This window comes from Podarcis tiliguerta (genome assembly GCF_965153285.1).
Source record: "Podarcis tiliguerta genome assembly, chromosome: 2".
Lineage (NCBI taxonomy): Eukaryota > Metazoa > Chordata > Lepidosauria > Squamata > Lacertidae > Podarcis > Podarcis tiliguerta.
Window position 1 is genome coordinate 84,242,115 of NC_139535.1, and position 23,758 is coordinate 84,265,872.

The 23,758-nt window shown below is 45.7% G+C and overlaps 1 protein-coding gene across 4 annotated transcripts in view; it reads right to left on the minus strand.

Moving 5' to 3' along the window:
* Positions 1 to 2,577, minus strand: part of TRIM16 (tripartite motif containing 16) — a 680,679-nt gene extending 678,102 nt beyond the window's left edge. For 3 of the 4 annotated variants that reach the window (XR_014508321.1, XR_014508322.1, XR_014508323.1), the window contains exon 1: positions 1,764 to 2,506. Coding sequence is in view for 1 of the 4 variants with exons in the window: in XM_083428405.1 (XP_083284531.1) it covers positions 1,764 to 2,327 (564 nt within the window). In the remaining 3 variants the exon portion in view is untranslated. Of the gene's footprint in view, positions 1 to 1,763 lie in introns of all 4 variants that reach the window. The other variant, XM_083428405.1, reaches the window with a different exon arrangement.
* Positions 2,578 to 23,758: the final 21,181 nt, after the last annotated feature.

Here is a 23,758-nt window from a genome sequence, read left to right on the forward strand (position 1 = left end):
AATAATAGTTCAATCCCAGAGAACAGGAATAGACAGAAAAAGTCAAAAGCTCACACCTTCTACACAGGTAGTCATAACGGCTATGAATACCTGCCTCTTTCACACAAACTATGATTCACAGCAATTTCTGGAATTACTGCTACATTATAAAAGCCTCAGGCTGGGAAAGTTTCAATGTAGAATCTGGGACATGGAAACAATCATCCAAATGGGAGGAAATCAGAACTCCTTCGTAGTTGTTTGCCCAAAACTGCACCCTAATTCATCATTAAGAACACCAGGCACTCCTTTGAGATTATTGCTGTAGGTCTGTTTACTTTTAAGCTAAATATTTTACAAGGAGCATGTAAAGCCCATGCTTGTTTTTGCCTAAACATCTGAATGAAAGATACAGCGGCTTATTTTTAACACTGGGTGAAATGTGTGTTCATATTCAGTGGTTTAAATAACACCCACCTTGCATAACTACTGGGGGGGGGTGATAAGAGTGTGATAGAAAGGGAAAGTGGAAAGGAGGAAGTAATTATTACATTATTTCTTACATTCTGTCCTTCCTCCCACATAGCCAACAATCATAAAATGACGACGTTGAAACCAGCATTTTAAAACCTCAGTTCAGAATACCTTGCAATATCCAATACGCTACAATGGATATTATAACACAAATCATATCAACGGAGGTACTGTAATTATGCTCCAGTGCCCCATAAGAGTAAATTTCTAAGCTGCTGCCTAATTCAAGATAGTGTGGGAGACCATTTGATCTCAACTGGACAGGAGTTCTGTAACTAGGGTGCCACCACTGAGAAAGCCCTACTTCATGCAGTGGTTCCTTGAACCATATACCACTGGGTGCAAGTAGAGTTCAATGCGCACAATTGCCACAACAATGCTAACTATCTCTGAGTGAATGAATCTTAACTTTAATAGCTATTGATCCCATGATGGTGTCGTATATTGGAAACTCTCACTGCAGCTGAGGTTCTTTCCAGTTCAATTTCTACCTCGAGCTTCTATCCGTAGGAATTATGCCTACTGAACTACTGATTCTCTTGTCCTGTGGCAGCTGCATTTTTGTCTCAGTCCTCACTGAGAGTCAAGGCATAAAGCCAAGGGCTGAGCCACAGAGCCAGTCATCTAAACTGCCAGAAATACAGGCATGTGTCAGCATTTGACACCCAGTCACAGCTTCCCAGCATCTGTATCCAAGTGCCAGAAGCTGATTCTGCATGTGCTGCCAGTGGTGACACAACCAGTTCAGTCCTTAGTAATTTAGCAAACTCCCCAGTTGCCCTGGGCTTGGGATAATTGCAAGCAGGCCCCGAGTGTAGATAACACTTGGCAATACCACCCTTTTCTAACAGAAAGCAGGCACACCCCATTTTTGTCCATCCAACTTTTGTCAGATTTCCCCTGAACTGTGATCCCTTCTGTGGGATGGCCTCCTGGGTTTCATAATATGTCAAGCTACATAACCATGAAACCCCAGGCATCCGACATTTGCAGCAAAACCCTAGCATGTTTACTCAGCAGCAAGCTCAGCTGCATTCAGTGAAGCCTGTTCTCCAGTAAGTTTGCAATTCTAAACAATCTTAACATGATATCAAGCAGGAATCCCTCCGGCAGCACTCTGGGCCAGCCACGAACATGTAAAAAGGCTGTGTGCGTATGAATGAGAACTCTAGGCCCCATATTTCCTAGCAAGCCAGTATCCCATGACATTCCCCCTGAACATTGACAGCGCTCAGAAAGCTACAATTTACCTCCTTTTCTTTCCTGGCTACCCCACAGGTGACAGCCTTATGTCCCTGGTGTCCATCTGCGAGGCACTCCTCACAGACACACGCAAGGTCAGTATGGCAGAACCAACCGAGGTGCCTCTTGTGGACTTCGCAGCTCTGCATGTCAATGTCCTTCATTGGATCCATAAGCTTATGGGTCTGGAGTTTGGCGTTCTCCAAGTGAGGCTTCAAGTGATCCTGGCAATAGTTTACCATGCAGGTCAAGCAGGACTTCACCGCCAGCACCTTCTCAGCCAAGCAGAAGTCACAGAGGACCTCTTCTCCCTCTACCGCATCCCCTTCCCCAATCTTGCCTGGTGGCTCCTCTTGGGGTCCATTTTCAGTCACATTCTCTCCCAGGCCTACTCCATTGCTGGGAGCGTGTCCTCTTTCTGGATCCGATGACAGAGGGTCTGCTTCCTTTTTCAACCCTACGCTCTCACACTCTTCCTCACAGATCTGTGATCCATTTGCCGCATGGATGGAGTCTTCAAGTATCAGTTCTTGAGGCAGTTCTTTTGGACAGCTGCAATCAGAGTCAGCCATTTTATAATATCTCCTGAACAGAGCTGCTTCTCCAACTCCGACAGCTGCTGCCTTCTAAGGTGTTTGCACTGTAGCTGCACGCAGTCCAGATATGAAAGAACAGTCACACCTGAACACTCCTCAGCGCCTCAGGATATTAACTCTTTCCTGTCACCTTCCGTAAGCTTGAGTTAATTTATGCAGCTTGGCATCCAATAAAATAAGCTGCTGGCGTGCTCAGCCTCTTCTCTGTTAAGATTGCTGTGAATAAGCACCAATCCACAAGTGGCTAGTTATCTTTCTTATTTTCAAAAGGAAGGGGGAGGCCCTATCCAGAAGAGGATGGTGCATAGTTCAGGAAATACCTGGCATTATTACTCATTCCTTCTCTCAGCTTAACTCTGAGTAATGTATACAGACCAAGAGGCTTTTCTGAAGCCGGAATGTGGCTTGGGAGGCATGAGAAAGAATTGTGCAAGACAGCGATGGGAAACTCCGTGGCTTTTCGGATTTTGCTGAACTCCAGCTCCCATCAGCCCCAGCAATGGGGCAATGGTCAGGGATGAAGGGAGGCAGAGTCCAGCCATACCTGGTCCCCAACCCTGGTGCAAAAAGGGCTGCACAATCCTATACATTTCTGCTCAGATGTCCCATTGCATGAAATTGGAAACCAAAAGAAAACGGCACAGCACAAGAATGATTCAAATTAATATGGCAATATGTGGGGGGTTTGGGGGGGCAGACCGTCAAAGCAAATAAAAGCATCCAAACAAGAAAATGTGGAGGACAACTCTTATGGACAGTTCTATGGGTTCAGGCAGCACAATCTCTTGGAAGCAAGCCCCAGTGAACTTCATGAACTGTGTGAGACTTTGCTTAAGCTAACATGCTCTGGGATACACTACTACTTGATTATTCAATGCTACCCAACAGGTTTGGAGATTGATCACACATGGTCTGAGAAGCCAATGAAGAGGAGGGCTTGGGGTGAGGAATCAGGAAGATACAAGGACCTGAGAAAGAACTTCATCAAGATTCTGAATATTCAGGTTGCAGATTGTACGTTCTCTGGGCAGTGTGCACATTCTCTCATCATTATGCATAGTCTCCAAGAAACATGCCTTTTTTCTATCTCTAGTTCAGAAGCTAGCAATGTGAAGGCACTGGGCTACTTGTCAATCACAGCTTAATCTTACATGACCCACAACATACCCTTCCCAGATCAGCTGATAGGGTGTAGGGCTCCAGAAAAGACTTTTTTTTTTTTTTTTTTTTGCATTTCATCCTCTTTTTTATCCCTCTCAGCTGTTTTCCACTCAGCTGCACAACACAAGTGAAATTGCAGGGAGAGGAAAGTTTTAAATCCTGCCTCCCACCAGCCTGATGTAAATTGCCCCTCCTGCCATGCTGCTATTGAGCTTAGGGGAAAACTCGAAAGCAGCATGGGGGTCAATCATCATTAGAATTACAGTGGAGGGAAGAGTTAACCACCTGTGCTGGTCCCGTGGGTTACCCGAGAGGCGAGGTCCAAGTCCGGTCCATGGTCAAAGATGCAACGTGGAGGCAGTCCATAGTAGCTGAAGCTGGGTGCATGGCAGGCAGTCGGGTGAAGTCAGGAACAGGCTTGCAAGCAGGGAGTCAGAGTGGGTCAGGAGCTCAGGCAGGAACTAGCAACCAACAATGTTGCTCCCACAACTTGGGACTGGGGCTGGCTGGCTTTTATTTGCCCCGAGGCATAGGGTGGCCCCGATCCTCTGGTGACTCGCCTCTCCTGGCCTGGAGGCTAGCACTCCTCCTGCAGGAACTTAGTTCCCTCTGCCTCTCTGCCCTGAGCAGCTCAGGAGAGGCTGGTGGGTTACCGGACCCAGAGGCAACCTCACCTTCCTCTGACGGGGCTGAGAGTGGAGCACCTGCAGGCAATGGGTCCTCCATCACCTCAGGAGCCAGAGCAGACTCAGTTGGTGCCTGCACCTGAGGATCCAGTACAGGTGAGGACCCTTCAGGCTCATGCCCCAGCCCCGGCTCAGCTGGTTCTGGAGGTGGGGAATCCTGTGCAGGCTGGGATCCCTTAGGTTCAGCATCGGAGTCCGAATCCCAGGCCATCACACCACCTGAGGAAGGGTTGCTCAGCAGAGAAAAGAGGGCTGGGAGAGCTTTCAATAAGCAGAAACTGAGTTTTCTTGTTGCACCATTTGGGTTTGCCTTAAGGAAGCAAGAGACATTGGGTTTGCCTTAAGGAAGCAAGAGACTCCATGCATTAAAGCCCTGTTTCTCCTACTGGTCCCCTTCACCTTCTCTCTGCTGCCCTGCCTTCTGCAGCAAACAGGAGTTCAGTTTATGTTCCCCACAATAGATGAGAAAGAGAAGGTGGGCAAAGGGATCTGAGGGTGGGCTATGGGGCAGGGAGCCAACCAGCTGGATAGTCTCCCTGCTGCCTCAAGACATTTAAAAGATTCTCATATGAAGACATGACAAATATTGATTTAGGTGCATTGTTGCTTAGGAAAAATCCAAACATTGTGGCCCCAGTTTGCCATGTATTCTTAACGAAACCTGTTTTTTGAACCAGGCTTTTGCCTATACAGTTTCTTAAGATTACAGAAGACCTCATCTTTCAAGGTGAATGCATTCCTAAAGCTTGATTATGTTATTTGCTATGCTGAGTCAAAAGTATGATGCCAGGTATAGAGCAGATAAATAGGTGACTGCCCACGGAAAGTAGGGTTGACAAGCACCGCCTATCAGCTGGTGCTTGGTGCTTGCAAAGCCTTTTGCATTCTCAATTCACGTGGGACATTGCTGAAGGTTAACTGGCCTGGCTGATACCCCACATGGACTGTGCATGTGCTCTAAAGATAATGTCCCCACATTCGCTACAGGATGCAGGAGTTCCTTGACATATTAGTTGACATGGAAAGAAAGTCTGAAAACCATGCCCATGGGGTTGCCAGTTTGCAACTCAGAGACCTTTCAACCATCTTGAGAAGCTGTGGTTTTCTGGATAGAGAACAAGTCACACACAACAGAGGGGGGATTTCCCAGAGTAATTTTGTTAGCTAATGTGACCACTGAACCCTGGGCAGAAATTTCAGGAAGATCATATAAACGCTGCCAAAATGGGGCAGAACTAACCATGTCGCAATGCTCAGAGCACAATTTGTTACTGTTGACAAGCTATTTTTCGCATACAAACATACAGTAAGTACCTGTTCTATGAGACTGACTGCTGTGCAAATGATCGTTATAAGCATATCAAAAGGTCTTGATCAGGCTTCCTCAACCTCAACCCTCCAGATGTTTTGAGACTACAATTCCCATCATCCCCGACCACTGGTCCTGCTAGCTAGGGATCATGGGAGTTGTAGGCCAAAAATATCTGGAGGGCCGAGGTTGAAGAAGCCTGTTCTTGATGGCTTATCACCTGTGATGCCGTCACCATGAGTGATGAAAGCTCTCCCCATGCTCCATATTGACAGTGGTTTGTGCCTTTGAAATGTCTGACTGAACACTCCATCACTGCACCACTCAAACTGAAGCACATATGCAGTCTTTTAAAAACAAGGGTGTCCTTCCTTTGTAGCACTTGAGCATGCACATTTCCTGATAATAATATAAAAAGAGGTGGAGGCAGAAGCACCCAGTTGGACTGGACGTTTCCACCACCACCACCAAGAAAACTGGTATAAACCAAAGATGGAGTATTGCAGATTCTACTTGAGCTGCTTTAACACTGAAAGCAAAATCTGGATTTTATTGTCATCTGGAATGACTCCCAGATTTAAATGCCTCTTCCTGCTCCATTGCAAAATGGGGAAACCTACATCTTCCTTATTGCTAGTAAAAGAAGTCCTGTCACATGAGGCAAAACACACCAAGGCAATACTTTCCAGCAGTTCACATAAAACCCCAAATCCATCAAAGCTTGCAAAAATTTGAATCCTGTTTATAAGCAGAGGGAAAACATTAATCTCTAGCTTTCTTATTTTGTACCCATTAAACTGTAATGCAAGGTGACATTGTTTCTGCTAGAAGTTCTGGTCTTGATGTAAGAGTATATTATATCCAACAGGATAAAACCTAACGAGATAATGATGGCTGTCAAAGGCAGTATGCCTCAATACTGGTTGCTGCAGGTCACAGATGGGGAGGGAGCTGTTGGGCTCGTGTTGTACTTATAGGCTTCCTGACAGGCATCTGGTTGGCCATGGTGAGAACAGGATTCTGGACTAGATGGGTCTTTGGCAGGATTAATGGGGCTCTTATGCTCTTGGGGGAAGATGAAGCAAGAGTCATTCAATTGAGACATTAAGTCTGCTTTTGGCAAAGATGGGAATTAACAGCACATTTTCTTGATGTAACAGACCCTCCACTATTAGATGTCTTTAAAGTAGAACTGGACACCATCCAGTTGAAATTAATATATTCTTGCTGTGTTTTTTAAAAAGGAATGCATTGAATTTCTGTCACCTGTTATTCAGAAGGTCAGCTCTTTTGACTGGACTCTCTCTGGGGATCAAGACCATGTGGTGCAAACTGAAATAAAAAGATTTGACAAGGGACACTGGTGCAGCCATGTCCTAGCACCACAGAGGTCTTGTTTAGATTTAAAATCTGTCATCACAACAAGTGTGGAAATGCTGTATAATATGCATGTAATTCATAGAAGCATAGGAAGCCGTCTTACATCAAGTCACACTGTTGGTTTATCTAGCTCAGTACTGCCTCCAACAAGGGATGGCAGCTGTGGGTTAAACCACAGAGCCTAGGGCTTGCCGAGCAGAAGTTCGGCGGTTCGAATCCCCGCAACGGGGTGAGTTCCCGTTGTTCGCTCCCTGCTCCTGCCAACCTAGTAGTTCGAAAGCACGTCAAAGTGCAAGTAGATAAATAGGTACCGCTTTGGTGGGAAGGTAAATGGCGTTTCTGTGTGCTGCTCTGGTTCGCCAGAAGCGGCTTAGTCAGGCTGGCCACATGACCCGGAAGCTGTACGCCGGCTCCCTCGGCCAATAAAGCGAGATGAGTGCCGCAACCCCAGAGTCGGCCATGACTGGACCTAATGGTCAGAGGTCCCTTTACCTTTAACTTACTGCCTCCAACAGCAACAGGAAACTAGATCTGGTGACAGTGCCACCCTCTGCAGCCCAAACTCTTCCTTTGTACCCCAAGCTTTGCACCCCCACTATACTGAGGGACTTTTAAAGAGTAAGAAGCTTAATCTCCAATAAAGGCTTTATTTAAAGATACGGTCACAGAGGTTTAAATTGCAGAAAACTCTTTAACTGCTGTCTTTCAAGATGGTCTCATAATGCCAAGATTGGAGATACTCCACAGCCTGCTGCTTTTCATTGTCAAACAGCAAGCAGATGCTTACCGTATTTTTCGCCCTATAGGACGCACCGTCCCATAAGGCGCACCTAGTTTTTTGGGGGGGAAATAAAGGGAAAAAATTATTTCCCCCCCAGGCGCGGGGTTGGGGAAGCCCGAGCTTCCCCCGACCCCAGCCCCCAAACAGGCAGCTCTCTGCAAGCCGTGGGAGCCCAGTGCTGGCTCCCGCTGCTAGCGGAGAGGTCCGCGAAGCCTGGGCGCGCTGAGCTCAGCGCGCGCAGGCTTCGGCATGCAGGCACCTCTCCGCCAGCAGCGGGAGCGCTCCCGCTGCTAGCGGAGAGGTCCGCGAAGCCTGGGCGCGCTGAGCTCAGCGGGCGCAGGCTTCGGCATGCAGGCACCTCTCCGCCAGCAGCGGGAGCGTTCCCGCTGCTAGCGGAGAGGTCCGCGAAGCCTGGGCGCGCTGAGCTCAGCGCGCGCAGGCTTCGGCATGCAGGCACCTCTCCGCCAGCAGCGGGAGCGTTCCCGCTGCTAGCGGAGAGGTCCGCGAAGCCTGGAGGCGCTGAGCTCAGCGCGCGCAGGCTTCAGCATGCAGGCACCCCTCCGCCAGCAGCGGGAGCGATCCCGCTGCTGGCGGAGAGGTCCGCGATGCCTGCATTCGCCCCATAGGACGCACCCAGATTTCCCCTTCATTTTTGGAGGGGAAAAAGTGCGTCTTATAGGGCGAAAAATACGGTATATCTCTGACCTTAGCCCTTAACACCACAGCACTAAGATTGGAGATAAACCTATCCCGAATTTTAGTGCTGTGGCGTTTAGTTCTAAGATCAGAGATACCTCATCTCTGATCTTAGCACTTACTGCTTAGATCAGAGATAACATATCTTCACGCCTAATGTCATAACATTAGGTTCCTGGGCATGGTTTGTGTCAATGTAGTCAACACCTACACATGCCCCTTCCCTGTATAAGAAACATACTAATCTTCTGTTGTGGGGTTGGCAAGGGAGAACTAGAAGCCCATATTCTTTCTTAATTTCTGGTGGATTCTTGCTTCCCTCCTGCAGTGTAGGTGATTGACTGATGGATAAGATTTCTTACCTGCCCTTCTCCGTAAGGCCCCAGTGCAGCTTATAGAAAATGCAAAGATATAAACAGATAAAATCATACAGTTATGAAATATATAAAATACAAAAAATTGTTCCAAATGGAATGAAACCATGCAAATTCAGCAATAGAGTTGGGTGCAACAAAGCAAACACAAATGATCTCCGGCTGCTATTTAGCAATGGGCTTCTAGCTGCTAAGGAGTTAAGGCAAGGGCTGGAACCCAGCACAGAGTTAGATGCTTAGCCAATTAAAATCAATAAGCTGAGGTAACTTGGCTCTGCACAGGATTGTGACACAATACAAAAACCCATATCATCATAAGAACTTTATATTGAGAAATCACAAAAATCCTTCTCTGTGTACCACTGGGAATACTTTTATTGATCATGCCTTTCAAATGGAAATGAAATGAAGTACAGATTTGTTTCAGTATGTTTTCCAAAACCACTATGAACTGGATTTTTTTAAAATTATACTTTCTTACTTCAAAATAAATTCCATATTTTCCCTTTCATCCCATTATAATAACAACTTTGATTTCATTTTTTCAGAGTCCACATCAAATGAACAAAAAAATTGCCTACTGCAGTGGTTACTGGTTTTTTTTACACTCAATTTTTTATTTTAATTGTGTATGTGTGTGTGTGTTGCACAATATTTATTCAGATTTACAACAATCATGAAATAATTTTATAATTACATTGCACCAAACAGTATACCGGTATATATGACTCAGCGTCTTCTTGAGCTTTCTTACATCAATACATAAAAAGATGTCCCGTTATTCAATAAAAATATGAAAAGGGTGTTAGTTAGCTTTACCATGTGGGGCCACCACTAAGATCCTGAACATATAGTAAGAAGCAGTCAATGTGGTAGGAAGAACTGCTGAGCCATCCTGCTGACACCAAGGTTACTACAGCTTATGACTGGGGCAGGGCAAGGCAGTAGCCTGGGTCGTAGGAAGCAGGGCAGGCAGATTCCCACCCCGAGTGTCATCCCGGGGGTGTGACAAAATCCCCTCTGGGCAGATCGCAGCCACGCCAATCACCCCCTGGGTGGCTCACCCCACCCCCGGGTGCACAACATGTGCACTGCTCTGGGTGCCCGAGTGGCTAGCTCCGCCGCTGGTAGTAGCAAGGCCACACCTGCAGGGACACACCAATGGAGCCAATCTGGTGTTCCCTCTGATTGGTCCACACAGCCCTGATGACACCATTGTCCTTCCACATCCTATCCCCACCCAGGTAGTAATGCCAGCATTAGGAGGTCATCTCCGTGGCTCTGCCCCACCACTACGGCTGCAGCAATCTATTATTCTCTTCAGTGTTATTTTGACTTATTAGTCGCTCACTACAAAAGAGTCTCTAAAAGACTTGCAAAAAATTAAGAGCCAAAGCATACATAAAAAAGGAATACATTACAGTAAGACCATCACAGTGACCAATAAACAGACACAGCAAAACAGCAAAGCTTCAGTGGCAGAAAATAGTTAATAAAGAGCAGAATATTTATCATAGTCCATCAAATGTCTGGGGTTTTTATCTGATGCAGAAAGGATTTTAATGATGGTTCCATTGGGTAAAATGCTGGGGTTCTTATTTTTCCTCCACTTGCATTATATGAGCAGCTGTTAAAAGATGTACAACATCACCATCCCTCTGTCCTCTAATAAAGCTAAATCTTTCACATAACCAACCAAATAACGTAAGTACTATTTGGCAATAGATTGTGTCTGCTGGCAATTCACTTTATTTTTTCTTACTATGACTGACCAAAAGCTTCTTGCCTTTGAGTAAGACCAAAATATATGATCCAGGCCTGCGTTTATTGCCTTATGTCTCCAGCAGATTCTGGGAGACTTCCACCCTCCACCACCCTGATACTGTCTGAAAAAATGAGATCTAGTTCTCCACAAAGTTATCTATTTTATTAAGCCACATGCTAACTTATCCAATGGCCACTGGGGGTCAGTAGTCAGCAATCTCCCTGACATATTGCTTACCAGCCACCATAAAAACATAAATTGCCCTCCTAGGATGCTTCTGGATGAGCTGTTTATTGAACATCCATCTTGATTTGTTTGTAGGAAGGTTATGTAATAGTGCCGTGTTGCTCAGCCACGGCAGAGCTCAGTGGTGGGCTAGGCCAGCCAACCAGCCAAGTCTCAGGGGGCAGAATCCAAATGCAAGGTTCAGGCGGGTGGCGCTGTGGGTTAAACCACAGAGCCTAGGGCTTGCCGAGCAGAAGGTCGGCGGTTCGAATCCCCGTGACGGGGTGAGCTCCCATTGCTCGGTCCCTGCTTCTGCCAACCTAGCAGTTCAAAAGCATGTCAACGTGCAAGTAGATAAATAGGTACCGCTCTGGCAGGAAGGTAAATGGCGTTTCCGTGTGCTGCTCTGGTTCTCCAGAAGCAGCTTAGTCATGCTGGCCACATGACCCAGAATCTGTACGCTGGCTCCCTTGGCCAATAAAGCGAGATGAGCGCCGCAACCCCAGAGTCGTCCACGACTGGACCTAATGGTCAGGGGTCCCTTTAAGGTCAGGAGTCTCTCAGTTCATGTCAGACGATCCGGGGGTCAATAAAGCTGAGAGTCCAAGATCACGAAAAGCAAGAAGTGGCAAGGTCAGGCCAGGAACTACAAATGTTGTTTCCAGCAATTGACTAAGGCTGGAAACCCTGCTTAAGAAAGCTGGAACCAACTGGTCCACATTAGGAGCAAGAAAGCTGATCAGCAATAGGTGGAGTCACTCTGCCTTCTTCTCCTTCAGGCTGCTGCTCAGCAGGCGAAGCCAATTCCTGGCCCATGACAGGTTAGATGGTTTCACAGTTATCTCCCACTGGTATTTAAGGTGAACCAATGCTAATAATACCCTTAAATGGATCTGTGCTCCATGAATTGTTTGATCTACTTTCAAAACCATCTAAAGGGGGCACCTTGATGCAATGACGTCAGGGACTGGTACGACTCCAAAGAATCTGTGAAAGAGCCAGGGGACCAGGGGAGGGACCCAGGAGAGGAGGCCAATGATTTATGGGGTTTGATGCCACCTGCAAAACAGGAGCCAGGGAGGAAGAAGAGTCCAGGCAGTCTGAGGCATAGGAAGGCATGCAAGAGGAAAAAGGGAAGGAAGGGGGAGGAGGATAAAGGAAGGTGGTGAGTGGAGGGAGGGAGAGAAGGACGCATAAAGGCAGGCAGACAGATGGACTAAAAGAGGAGGAATAGGAGAGGAGGAGGAGGAGCAGAGCAGACCCCAATGACCACAAAGGAAGGCACTGATGGAATGTGAATGTTGACGAAAAGCAAACTTTTTGAGTTTCTTGTCCATGGTCTCTCCCAGCTACAGAAGCACTGATTCAACTCCTTGCCAAGGGTGCAAAGGAGCCTAGGTACACCTCTGCTTGTGGATGGAGCCATTCTCTCTTCCTCCATGTAATCCAGGTAAGAATTACAGGGAGGATAACAGAGAGGATACATAAATGATATCCAGGTAGGACAGGGATGGGAAAGCCAGTGGTCCTCTTTGTGTTGTTGGGCTACAGCTCCCATCACTCCTGCCAATTGACTCTACTGGCTGGGGCTCATGGGAACTGAAGTCCAATAACATATCAAGGAGCACAGATTCCCCATCCCGGTCTAGTGTTATGAGAGGAAGAGGGGGAAAATACCTCTAATCAGTTTCTGTGCTCCATGCATAATTTTTAAACCACCACCACACCATATCCCCCCTTTGGTTTTCTTTCTTTATATTTTTAAAGTTCCAAATATTGAATCGTCTTTCCCCATAAGAAATATGTTCCAATCCCATTGTCATTTCCTCCCCTTTCTGTACCTTTTCCAACTCCACTTATATCCTTTTTTCAGGATATGGCTAGAACCACATGCAATTTCCAAAATGAAGTCAACTATCATTTTTATAAAGACATTATTGGCAGTATTATTTCCATTTCCTCTCCCCATAATTCCTGGCATCAAATGTGCCTCTTTTACTGCTGCCAGACACTGATTTTATATTTTCACTGAGCAGCAGCGGCTCTGGGGGATAGGAACCTTTTTTTTGCGGGGCGGTGGGGGGGGAGCTGTTACTATTTTAAAACAACTGGGAATCAGAAATCTTTGGCAATGTGCTACAAGTCACCCAGAGATTTGTCACTGGATCATAATCTACCTTCTGTCTGCCCCTGCCATAAACCAAATCATCCTAGGCATTGGCCTCATAGTTTGGCAAATTTGCAGCTTACATAGCGTGCTCTGTGTTCTTTGCAAAAGAACCACTAGGTGTCACTGGAAGGTCAAGAAAAGAAAATTGAGCTTTTTAAATATTCTTAGATGGTTGCAAGTTATTATTCAGATCCCTGGAAGAAGAGAGCTGCAAGGACAGAACTCAAAAGAAATATTTTTAAATATGCTCAATGTAGATAAACCACTGAAGCTAGCAAAAGCAGTACAGTGGTACCTCGGGTTAAGTACTTAATTCGTTCCAGAGGTCCATTCTTAACCTGAAACTGTTCTTAACCTGAAGCACCACTTTAGCTAATGGGGCCTCCTGCTGCTGCCGCGCTGCCAGAGCACGATTTCTGTTCTCATCCTGAAGCAAAGTTATTAACCTGAGGTACTATTTCTGGGTTAGCAGAGGCTGTAACCTGAAGCGTATGTAACCCGAGGTACCACTGTACTCAAATTTTAGCAGAGGCAGTTCAGGTCCCAACCGTTTGTGCCAGCCCTCTCTTAGCTACTGTTTTTAGAAGGCAACGGGCAGATTGGCTTGGCAAAAACTGGGGGCTGAGGGACACTTTATGGATTTCATTAAAGCCCTCCCTATATTTTCTTCCATAAATCTACCACTGTTGATCCAAACAGTACTTGATATCCCCCAGGCATGATTCTGCAAGTTTAATGAAGGAAGAATAACAAATAAAGCATCCCTTTGGGATTTAAGACAATATTAAGGGCATAAAATGAGCCCTGCTGGATCAAAACAGAAGCCCATCAAGTCCAGCATCCTGTTTTCACAGATGCCCACAACAGGACACGAGGGCCGCAGCGCTCTTTTTTAATCTTACTTTTTAATGCATTTGAGGCAAGATGGCAAGATGATTACGAGTGACCACAATTCACAAAATCTAACCTCCCCACCCTACCTTGTACTGTTGCTCACTACACATGTAGCCTGCTGTATAACCACAGACAGCCATGAGCAAGGCTGCCATTCATTTCCCAAAGCAAGTTGTGTAAAAATGCAACAGCTGTTGTTGTATACTAACAATGAATCCTTATGTATGTTCAAAAGTAAGCTCTGTTGAGTGTCACAGATTCCCAATCCCTGCTCTTTAGGATTGTAAGGAGAGAGGCATTCATGCTCTCTAAGTAGAAAAGAATACTGTGCAGCAGTCTATGGCTCTCTTAGGAGATTTGGTCGTCAGATTAGCCATAATGCCTCTCTACTGGGCATCCATGCATTCCCCAAGGCTCCACACAAATAAACTATCTGAGAGCTTTCTTTCCTTTAGGTTAACTTGCTTAAAAAGAATGGTTTCTGCGGTACGTCATGGCCGAGACATTTACCAAGAATATATACATATATAATCTTCCTCTCTTGGCTCGTTGGTTTCTGTTTTCCTTTCTTTTCTCCCCTAGATAAAATTGTCTCCTCTACAAATTGACCTTTCAGGACACAGCTCAAAAAAGTCCAACAGGATAAACAGGAAAAGCCACCACCCCCTCCCATCTCTGTCTCCGTTGACATAGTTTCGGTCTAGTTCTTGGTGTCAAAGAAGTTATTCACCTCGGCCATCAATTTGCAGGCCCCATGCAAGAGGCGGGGGGGGGGGAGGCAGGGAGGCTGAGGGTCTGCAGGAAGGCAAGCTTCAGACTTTGAGGCCTTCGTGTAAAACAAGACTTCTCTGTGTTTTCCCTGAGAGTGTGTACACATCCTGTCAGGCGATACTCACTCCTGCCAGGCCTGCGCACACAAAAAGGGCACCAAGAGGAGGCAAGAGCTATCCAATGGCAAATTCCACCATTTAATTGAGAGGTAAAGGGCTCGAGGTATTTATGTCCCTCCAGACGTTCAGTGGGAGCCATGCTGCCACTCCACACATCACGCAGTCCGCCTGTGAGAAGAGGATTCAATTAACTGCACCGCTGACTGTCAAGGTAACAGCAAACAAACCTGTAAGGAATGATGCTGAAACATCCCTATGGTGTACAGCCTGGCAGTCCCGATTCTAACTAGCTAGGCCTTGACCACTTGCAGAGTTGGCTTTTGTGTCTGACTGAGAGAAATTCCAGAAAATGCTTTCCATGTCAAATGCTCATTAGCTGACAGCCTCCCTGAAGTGATGAAGCAGAATAACCAAAGGCACTCTGGATTGCCAGTGGTGTAGCGTGGGTTGTCAGCACCCGGGGCAGGGCAAGTAATTTGCGCCCCCTAACCCGTGGATTTGCGCCCCCTAAACCTAACCCCCAGATGTTGCGCCCGGTGCGGCCGGCCCCCCCTGCACCCCCACGCTACGCCACTGTGGATTGCTTATAATAAAAAATATGTAATACATGCATAACGTAGCAAAACTGACATATGGCCAGTTTTAGTTTATGTACAATCACTACCCTATTAGATTGTTCCAACATTTGGGGGGGGGGTTAAGAAGGACTGATGATCAATGACTATACTCCTAACCCTTTAAGACAGAATACGAGGATTTTTGTTCTTTCTCTTCATTGCCTTCTCCCCACTTTCCTGAGCATTGAGAAATTCCAGGGGCTGTATGGTTCCAGTTTTGGTTTCCTTGGGAGCTAACCAAGCAGAAGCAGCTCATTGCATGGGGTAGAGTTGCTGTTCTAGCTTCCCAGCAGGTTGGCCCCTGCTGCTTACTAAGAGAGAGAGGGGTGAGGGAGCTGGGAAGTTGGTGTGGTGCAAAAACACCAGCAGAGCCAATTTGGCACTTCTGCTGGCACGTTTGCACTGTGCTGACCTCCCTGCTGCCTTGCCCTCTCCCTTCCAGTGAGCAGAAATGACCTACTGGCTGGAAGGAAGGAGGGATGGGAATGAAAGAAAACAAATGATTTTGTTGTTGCTGTAATATTTGCCTTGTTTACGCTTGTGGTGGCGCTGTGGGTTAAACCACAGATCCTAGGATTGCCGATCAGAAGGTCAGCGGTTCGAATCCCCGCGACGGGGTGAGCTCCCGTTGCTCGGTCCCTGCTCCTGCCAACCTAGCAGTTTGAAAGCACGTCAAAGTGCAAGTAGATAAATAGGTACCACTCCAGCAGGAAGGTAAACGGCGTTTCAGTGCGCTGCTCTGATTCGCCAGAAGTGGCTTAGTCATGCTGGCCTCCTGACCTGGAAGTTGTACGCCGGCTCCCTCAGCCAGTAAAGCGAGATGAGCACCACAACCCCAGAGTCGGTCACGACTGGACCTAATGGTCAGGGGTCCCTTTACCTTTACGCTTATAGAAGTGGAACAGAAGTGGAGGCAAGCAAGGGGCCAGAATTGCTACCCCACATCAGGCCCACAGAGAAAGGCACCTGGTATGCCATAAATTCCCTTGGATTAATATCTATCTGTGTAGAAGTTATATTCATGTTTCACAGTCATAGTACATGCTTCGTTCTTTACAGTAGATTAAGGAATTAAGATCATAGACACATTCAGAAATAGCTTGTAGCACAACCTTCATGGAATATTGTCACCAGAGTGGAGGGGTGGGACCATACGACTGAATGCTTAATCAGCAATGCCCTATTTATGATTTGGTTTGTTTTATAAAGAGATTTTTAAACTGCCTTTCAGAGCACTTTACTCTCCCAAGGCAATGTAAAAAAAGAACAACCCACAAAAACATAAAATATACAAAGGACAGCATGAGCATTGAGTCACATGGTATTATAGGATGAGTGACAGGTGGGTGGCGCTACCAACATGTCAGAAATGATTCATGGAAGGTAGGTGAGTTCTGGATCTGCCTGCTGGTCAGGTCCATTGCCTCACTCATGTCTAAAACCATCAGATTAAAGTCCCATTACACCCCTTAAAATAAACAAAATTTGGTGGGTAGGTAGATCCACTCCACACATCCCATAATAACCATAACTTTTTATTTATTTTTTAAGTGGACCTTTCTTCTTCTTTTTGCAAAGCAATCACATTCACGCCTTCAACATATAGCAGTCACTCTGTCATCACTACCTTACAGGGTTGGTGTAAGAATTTTTTTTAAAAAAAAAACTGGGAGACCGAAAACTGCATATGCCAGCCTGAGCTCCTGCAAGATAAGTATGCAGCAAATAAGAAGAGCCTCAGAAATATATGCCATAGGGTGGTACAAAACGCAGAGTCCTGCATCTACATTTTGACCAGACACAAGTCATATTTGGAAATACATTGTCTCCCTGCCTCCTCCCTTTCACCAGAAACCAGATCTGTCACCACACATCAGCATGTTGATTCCACATCTCTCCTCATCACCTCATTAATGTCAGCAGCCAGTGTGCATATTAAATCCTCTTTTAGCCCCACCCAGCCCTGAAGGCATAAGGCAGGAGGGCAAATTACTCCAAGGGAGGGGGGAGATGGTCTTTCCTGTTAAGCAGGTTAGGGTTGCTCAGTGTGTGTGTGTTTGTTTCTAAGATCTGGTATGTGGGTGGCAGAGCCCTCAAAAGACACCTGTATAGAGAGGGGGGGGTGTTATTTGGTTGCAAAGTCAATGAAAACTATAGCTTCTGCAGTGAGGGCTTAGCACCAAGAGATCTCACTCTTGAAAACTCTGGTGACACAGAACAGCAACATTGAAAGAGCCTCTGATGCTTACCTGGGAATTGTTGGGATTTACAAGCTGTTCTGCCCCTCCTGCCTGACTTGCCAGCTCATGACCCCTTTAGCACTTGCACAGCCAGAAGAAATTCAGCAGGTATGGTTTCTCCGACATGGATAATGTAAAGATGGTTTGATGCAAAGTGTGCAACACCTCTGTGCCTACCTACCACAGACAGGTAGTCAAAGGGCAAAAGAGCCCACCAGCAAGGGAGAGAGAACTACCAGAGGCAAATTCCCAGCAACAGCTGCTTGGGCTTTCCACCAGGGCTTGGCCTTGCCTTGCAACAGGACAAAACAGCTGGTAGCAAGAGGAGCAGAGTGGATAGGCAAGGATGGATGCTTGACTGGTGCAGCAAGGCTTTCTAAAGCAGGAGTGGCAAATCTGGCCATTGGCGCTCTCCCCAAGCCACACCCCCTAATGGTCAGGGGTCCCTTTACCTTTACCTAGGTCCATAAAATACCATATAGCATATATTCAACACAAAAAACAGCAACAATTTGTTGTTGACAAAGGACAGCTGGATATATAAAGGGCCCCATTACCTTCAATAGCTTAGGGCCTCATCAAACCTAAATCCGGCCCTGTAGCCCACTATGCTAAGATAATATTTACATTCATTATTCTGCTCACTTTTGCCTCTGGCAACCCAGTAGGTTATGTGGCCCTCCAGCTGGAAAAAAAAGTTACATTCCTTGGCCCTAACAGGAGGGAGACACTATTTGGGCTACAGACTGAAAACTGCCCCCACACATCCAGTCTACTTTCATCACATAGGAAGTTCAGGCTAGCAAACTCTGTGCCTGTTTGCAAAGTGGGGACAGAGGCAATATGAGGACAGAGACAGCCTTGAGACATGATGGAGGCTGTGGTCAGGTCTAGATTTAGGAATCACACAGTGCTTGCGAGGTCAGTGAGCTGAGAGGGTGCCAGCTATGGACCACCTACTCAGTTGACGGATGGGGGGGGGGGAAAGGACAGACAGCTCATCTTCACTAGTAAAGCTGGTTGTACAGACACCAGCGTTGCATTAGCATGTTTATTTTTCAGAGCTGGTGGAGCACAGTGACTAAGGGACTGACAATGCAGTCTTAGACATGTTTACTCCTCACCACAGCATCCATGTTTACTAAGTTCAATGAGGTTTGTTTCTTGGTATGCAAGTATAGCAAGGGTGGGGAATCTGTGGCCCTTATATGTTGTTGGACTACAGCTCCCATCTTCCCTCACCATTGATCATGCAGTCTGAGGTTGATGGGAGAGAGATGTCCAACAACATCTGGAGGACTACATGTTCCCCACCCCAAAAGTACAGAACAGCAGCTTGAGACACAAATCAGGAACTTTCCGATTTTGAATCTCTCCTCTGCCATGAGCTCCCTAGCTGGCCCTGGGCAAGCCTCAGTTCCCCCACCTGCAAAATGGAGGAATAATAATAGTGACTTACTGTACAAGGTTGCTGTCATAATTACGACTTGATCATACACGCAAAGTGCACTGGACACTTGAAAACGTTGTACAAATATTAAACGCTGTTGTTCACAGGGGAAATTTCCAAGAGTCAATGCCCATTGAGCAAATGGTTTGCTTCTGGGTGACTATGATCAGATCCATGCATGCACATGTATCTTCTTATACAAGATAAATCATAAATTAATAAGGATAAATGATCTGCACAAATGTTTCATTAAAGTCATGAAATGAGCTGCAGATCCAGGCTTTTTTTAAAAAAATCAGATATTTAATTATTGAGCAAATGAAAGGGCTGAAGATGCTCCTTACCTGGGGTGCCACAATATTGTACTCTTGGCTCCTGCCAGATATGTCATGCACCTGAGCCATGGGGGATCACTAACACAGACTTCCCCCTGAAGATCTCAGTGACTCGGCAGGGATGAAAAGAATCAGCCTTAAAGTATTCAGGACACAATTTGTTAATGGACTTATAAATTAATACACAAAACTTGAACTTGTCCCAGTAACATATGGGCAGCCAATGCAAGCTTTTAAGCACCAGAGTTATGTGCTGGTGGTAGTCTGTCACTGCCAACATAGAACAAGAATCATATAGAAGAGCAAGGCTTCCTGAGGACAAATCAGGATTGCTCCTGCAGAGGAACAGCTGGCCTCACTAGCGCTGTATTACTCTTTGCACTGGCCAACAGAAATATAGAGAGAAGCAATATGGTGGGCATTAGAAATTTGCACTCTCAAAAAGCAGGGCAGGCCTTTTCTGTTTCTTGTGGCACTATGAAGGATGCTCAGGAATTTGTGCTGGACTGCTGCAGCAATACTTTTTATAGCACTAGCCAAAGGGAAGGGGTAGTGCCGTTTGGGCTTTGCTTCAGGCAACAAAATGTTGTCACTGTCAAAAACTTTAGACACACTTCACAAAAGATACAGAAAAGGTCAAGTGTGGGGGGTGGGCCTTTTCATTTATACAAAAATTTCTAAGTAGACTCTTGCTCTACTCCCAGGGCTCTAGAAACTAGAGCTTTCATGTGTTGCTAGGCTCACAACAGAATTGTACCACCTGGCACTCCACAATGTATTACATTTCTCCCCTGTTTTAACAGAGCTGACTGCTTCCCATGGGAACAGCTGCATTTTTGTTTATTTTAAATGCAATAAAAGAATATAAAGGAAAGAAAAGGGGGTGAGGGGAAGAGGCAATAGAGTAAATATAGACACTCTACTTCTTCAATCATTTGTGCAAACTGTAAATCACCAGAGATCAGGGCTCCAGTTCTTCACCTCTCTGTGTTTTCAGCCTAATATAGGCACTCAATTTTGACCATGTTTTGCTCCCTGAATTTGGACATTACCATGTCTGCAGTGGATTTTCTCCTCCTCTTCTTCATGTTATATCCATCTCTCTGGTTCATCAAGGACATGGGTCCAAATATGCCGCTCATACTCAACTTGATCCAAATTCCTTAGAGCGCTCAAACAGAATTTTAGGTTCTGTGTACACTTTCATTCCTCTCCCTCACTGTGCTACAGCTGGAAGGAAGCAGAGAAGCAGTTAAATTGTAAGGCTATGTAACAGCATGTATGCATCAATTTAATCAAGTGACAATAGCTCAACGCCCAGATCTCATAAAGACAAGCAATTCTTTCATCTTACCATTTGAGCCCTGAAGATCACTTGCACATCAGCATGTGGTCAATGGACAACTGACACAAACTGTGCTTCATGGGGCCAGCATCAACACCTGGCATCCTTGGGCTACTGCCAGGGCAGCAGCACCCTGGCAGGGCCCACCACTTTTGGGAGTGGCAGGAATTCCTGGTCCAGAAGTCTGGGCAGTCCTGGGCAACCAGGTCTGGCCACAATATGGCCAGTGCCCCTCCTCCAATGCAGCATCACTCTGGAGCATTGTGGGAAACTAAAACAGTGTCTAGACTTAGCCGTCCAACCTGCCATGGTGCAAAAATGCTGGAGGTGTCTTACCTGAAGGCACATTGCCCAAGGACCCTCTTAAAAGCTGGAATTGGCCTTCATGATATACACTGTGTGTATAACTTTGGCCTGAGCTACATAAGTAAGCAGTCAGTCTGGAGAGTCTGTACTAGCACTGGGATACCCTCAAGAAGCCTTTTAGGTTTGCAGATTGTACTTCACCTCGTTAGAGTAAGCCCATTTAACTTTCTGGACATGAAACAATGCAAGCATAGTTACTGAAGAGGAAAAATCACAGACCTCCAAGTTTTATGGGGAGTTGGAATACCTCCCCTGTACCCTTAACCACCTGCCAAAAAATGTAACTGTAGAAAGGCATTGATGGTCTTTCATCTGACACTGGTTTTACCAGCTAGTGAAGGATATGTAGAATTTATTGTATCACCAAGGCAGTTTATAAATATCCATAAGTGTTATATAGAAGGGAAACAGCACAAGCAGTGCCTTGGCCTAAGGTGCACTTAAAGGTCACTGAAAAGGTCCATAGTTTGATTTGTAGCTCACTAATTTGGCTGCACAGCCTGTTAAACATTAACCAAGGCTTCAGTTTCTGCCGATGCCGAGGAACCGGGGACACTGAAATCATGTGCTGTGTATGTGTGAAAATTGATTCACGCATACACCCCCCCCCCTTAGTGAGCCAAACTAGCTACCGTGGGGAAATGTATCTTGGCAAGCACAGATAACTGCTGAAAAGTTCAAAATACTGCTGGAATAACATCATCGCGGGCACTGAAATGTTGACTGACTGACAATTCCCAAATGTCAGACTTCACTGTGAACAGTCATGAAGCAATTCATGGTTGGTAAGGTGGAAAAGTTTGAGGTTTCATACAGGAGATGTGGAGTGGGGTGAGTGGCTTTGGAGGCAGTGCTTGTATTTTGTGGACACAAAAATCAGATTCGAATTCATTCCAAATTTAAAATTTCTGTTCTAGTTCAGAACAATAATTTCTATTGACACATTCAACCTTGAGCCTTTCCCATTTATTTAGAGCATTTAACAAGGGAAAAGCTTCCACATTTTCTGAACTGCATGAAATGGAGTCCCTTGCACTAGAAACATGAGAGGCTAATTCATTTATCCTGGAATAAGAACTGGACAACATATGTAGCAGCTGTCACCTGTGACCAATAGTATAAATGGCTATCAGTAATTAACACCTGTGTATAAGTGGAGCCATTATTCGCAGCAACATTCACTAACATTTAACCAATTTCCATTCATGCGATCTCTGCCTCAGGATCTTCTTTGCTTCACGATCTTCTCTACTTCACACCATACATGTTAAGCACAATGCTTTGTGGGAATTGTAGGTTACCTCCACAGAGCTACAATTCTCCGCACCTTTAGCAAACTACAGCTTCCATGATCATTTGGGGAAAGCCATGTGTTTTAAACATGTAATTGGATGTGACTGTAATAGCCTTTCTCAAACAAGATAACTCAAATGTACCAGGCAACTAAGCACAGCATTCCAAAATATAAGATTATGATTCCTGTTCTACTTTCATAGGATAAAGACACATTTATGCAGATAAATTGTACGCACATTTCACTAAAATTACTCAGCGCTTACACATGGCAATGTCGTTTATAAAACCTGGTGTGTGACAAATGTACATCACCACGCCTTGTGATCAGAAGCAAATCTTACTTCATCTTGCATACACAGGGCCAGTCCACCCATGAGGCAAGTTGAGGCAACCACTTCAGGTGGCAGAACCCACAGGGGCAACAGATCCCAATGCAGATCTTTATTCCCTGCCCTCAGTTGTTTCTAATGTAGGCCTTCACTCACCCCTTCTTCACTGGCAGGGAGCGGAACACCATTTTGTGGTTTGCCTCAGGTGCCAAAATGTCTTGGGCCCTGTGTGTACATGTGGTGGACACAATGTTTGGAAGCTGTGACCAGTCATGGTTTCCCTATGCATGTGTGTTCATCACATATGACGGTGTACAGGGGATGTACAAAGGTTTTCCTACTTAGAAGAGATAACTATGTGAGAAATCCTTCATAGGGGGGAGCAATAACTCAGAAGCAATAACGCCATATCCCTTGGTTCTTGTTCCAGTGCAGGATATTACACTATGTCAGAATACTTCAGCAGACATTGCTGTGCACAGACAACAAAGATACATGAGCAGCTTCATCCATGTCTAATGGCTAATTCTGCCCCACAGATGCATATGGAAACAAAAAGTGAAGCCAAACATAGCAAAACATGCAAATAAAATTGCCATAAGGTTAAGTTTAGAAAAATTCAAATGATTTTTAAAAAAAATCTCTCTGAGAAGTTGCCCCAAACTGGCTAGAGCATAACTTGGTCAGAAGCATAGTCTGCTCCCAAAAAACTCAATGGCAGGTGGGTGCTTCACCCACTTCAGATCTCCGTGTTCCCATCATATTTTTCACACCAATTTCTACGCTCATGCTGATTCTCCTGGCAAGATTTTTCCCCCGCAAGGATGGAAAGGGCAGGATTTTGTGTTCTTTTGGCTGCAGGGCACAAGAAGCTTGGGAAAATGAAATCAAGAGATGCAGTTGGCAACAACAAACATTCTTTTGTGAATGCTTCACTAATGCCCAACAAATATGGAAATAGCTAAAAAGCTTCCAAATTATGTCACTGGAGTAAATGGAGCATAGTAGATACATGTGCATATGATGAATTAAATTAACTTGATTTCTCCTCCTGCGATCAGCTTAATTTTCTGTTTGCATGAATCTGTATGTGGATGG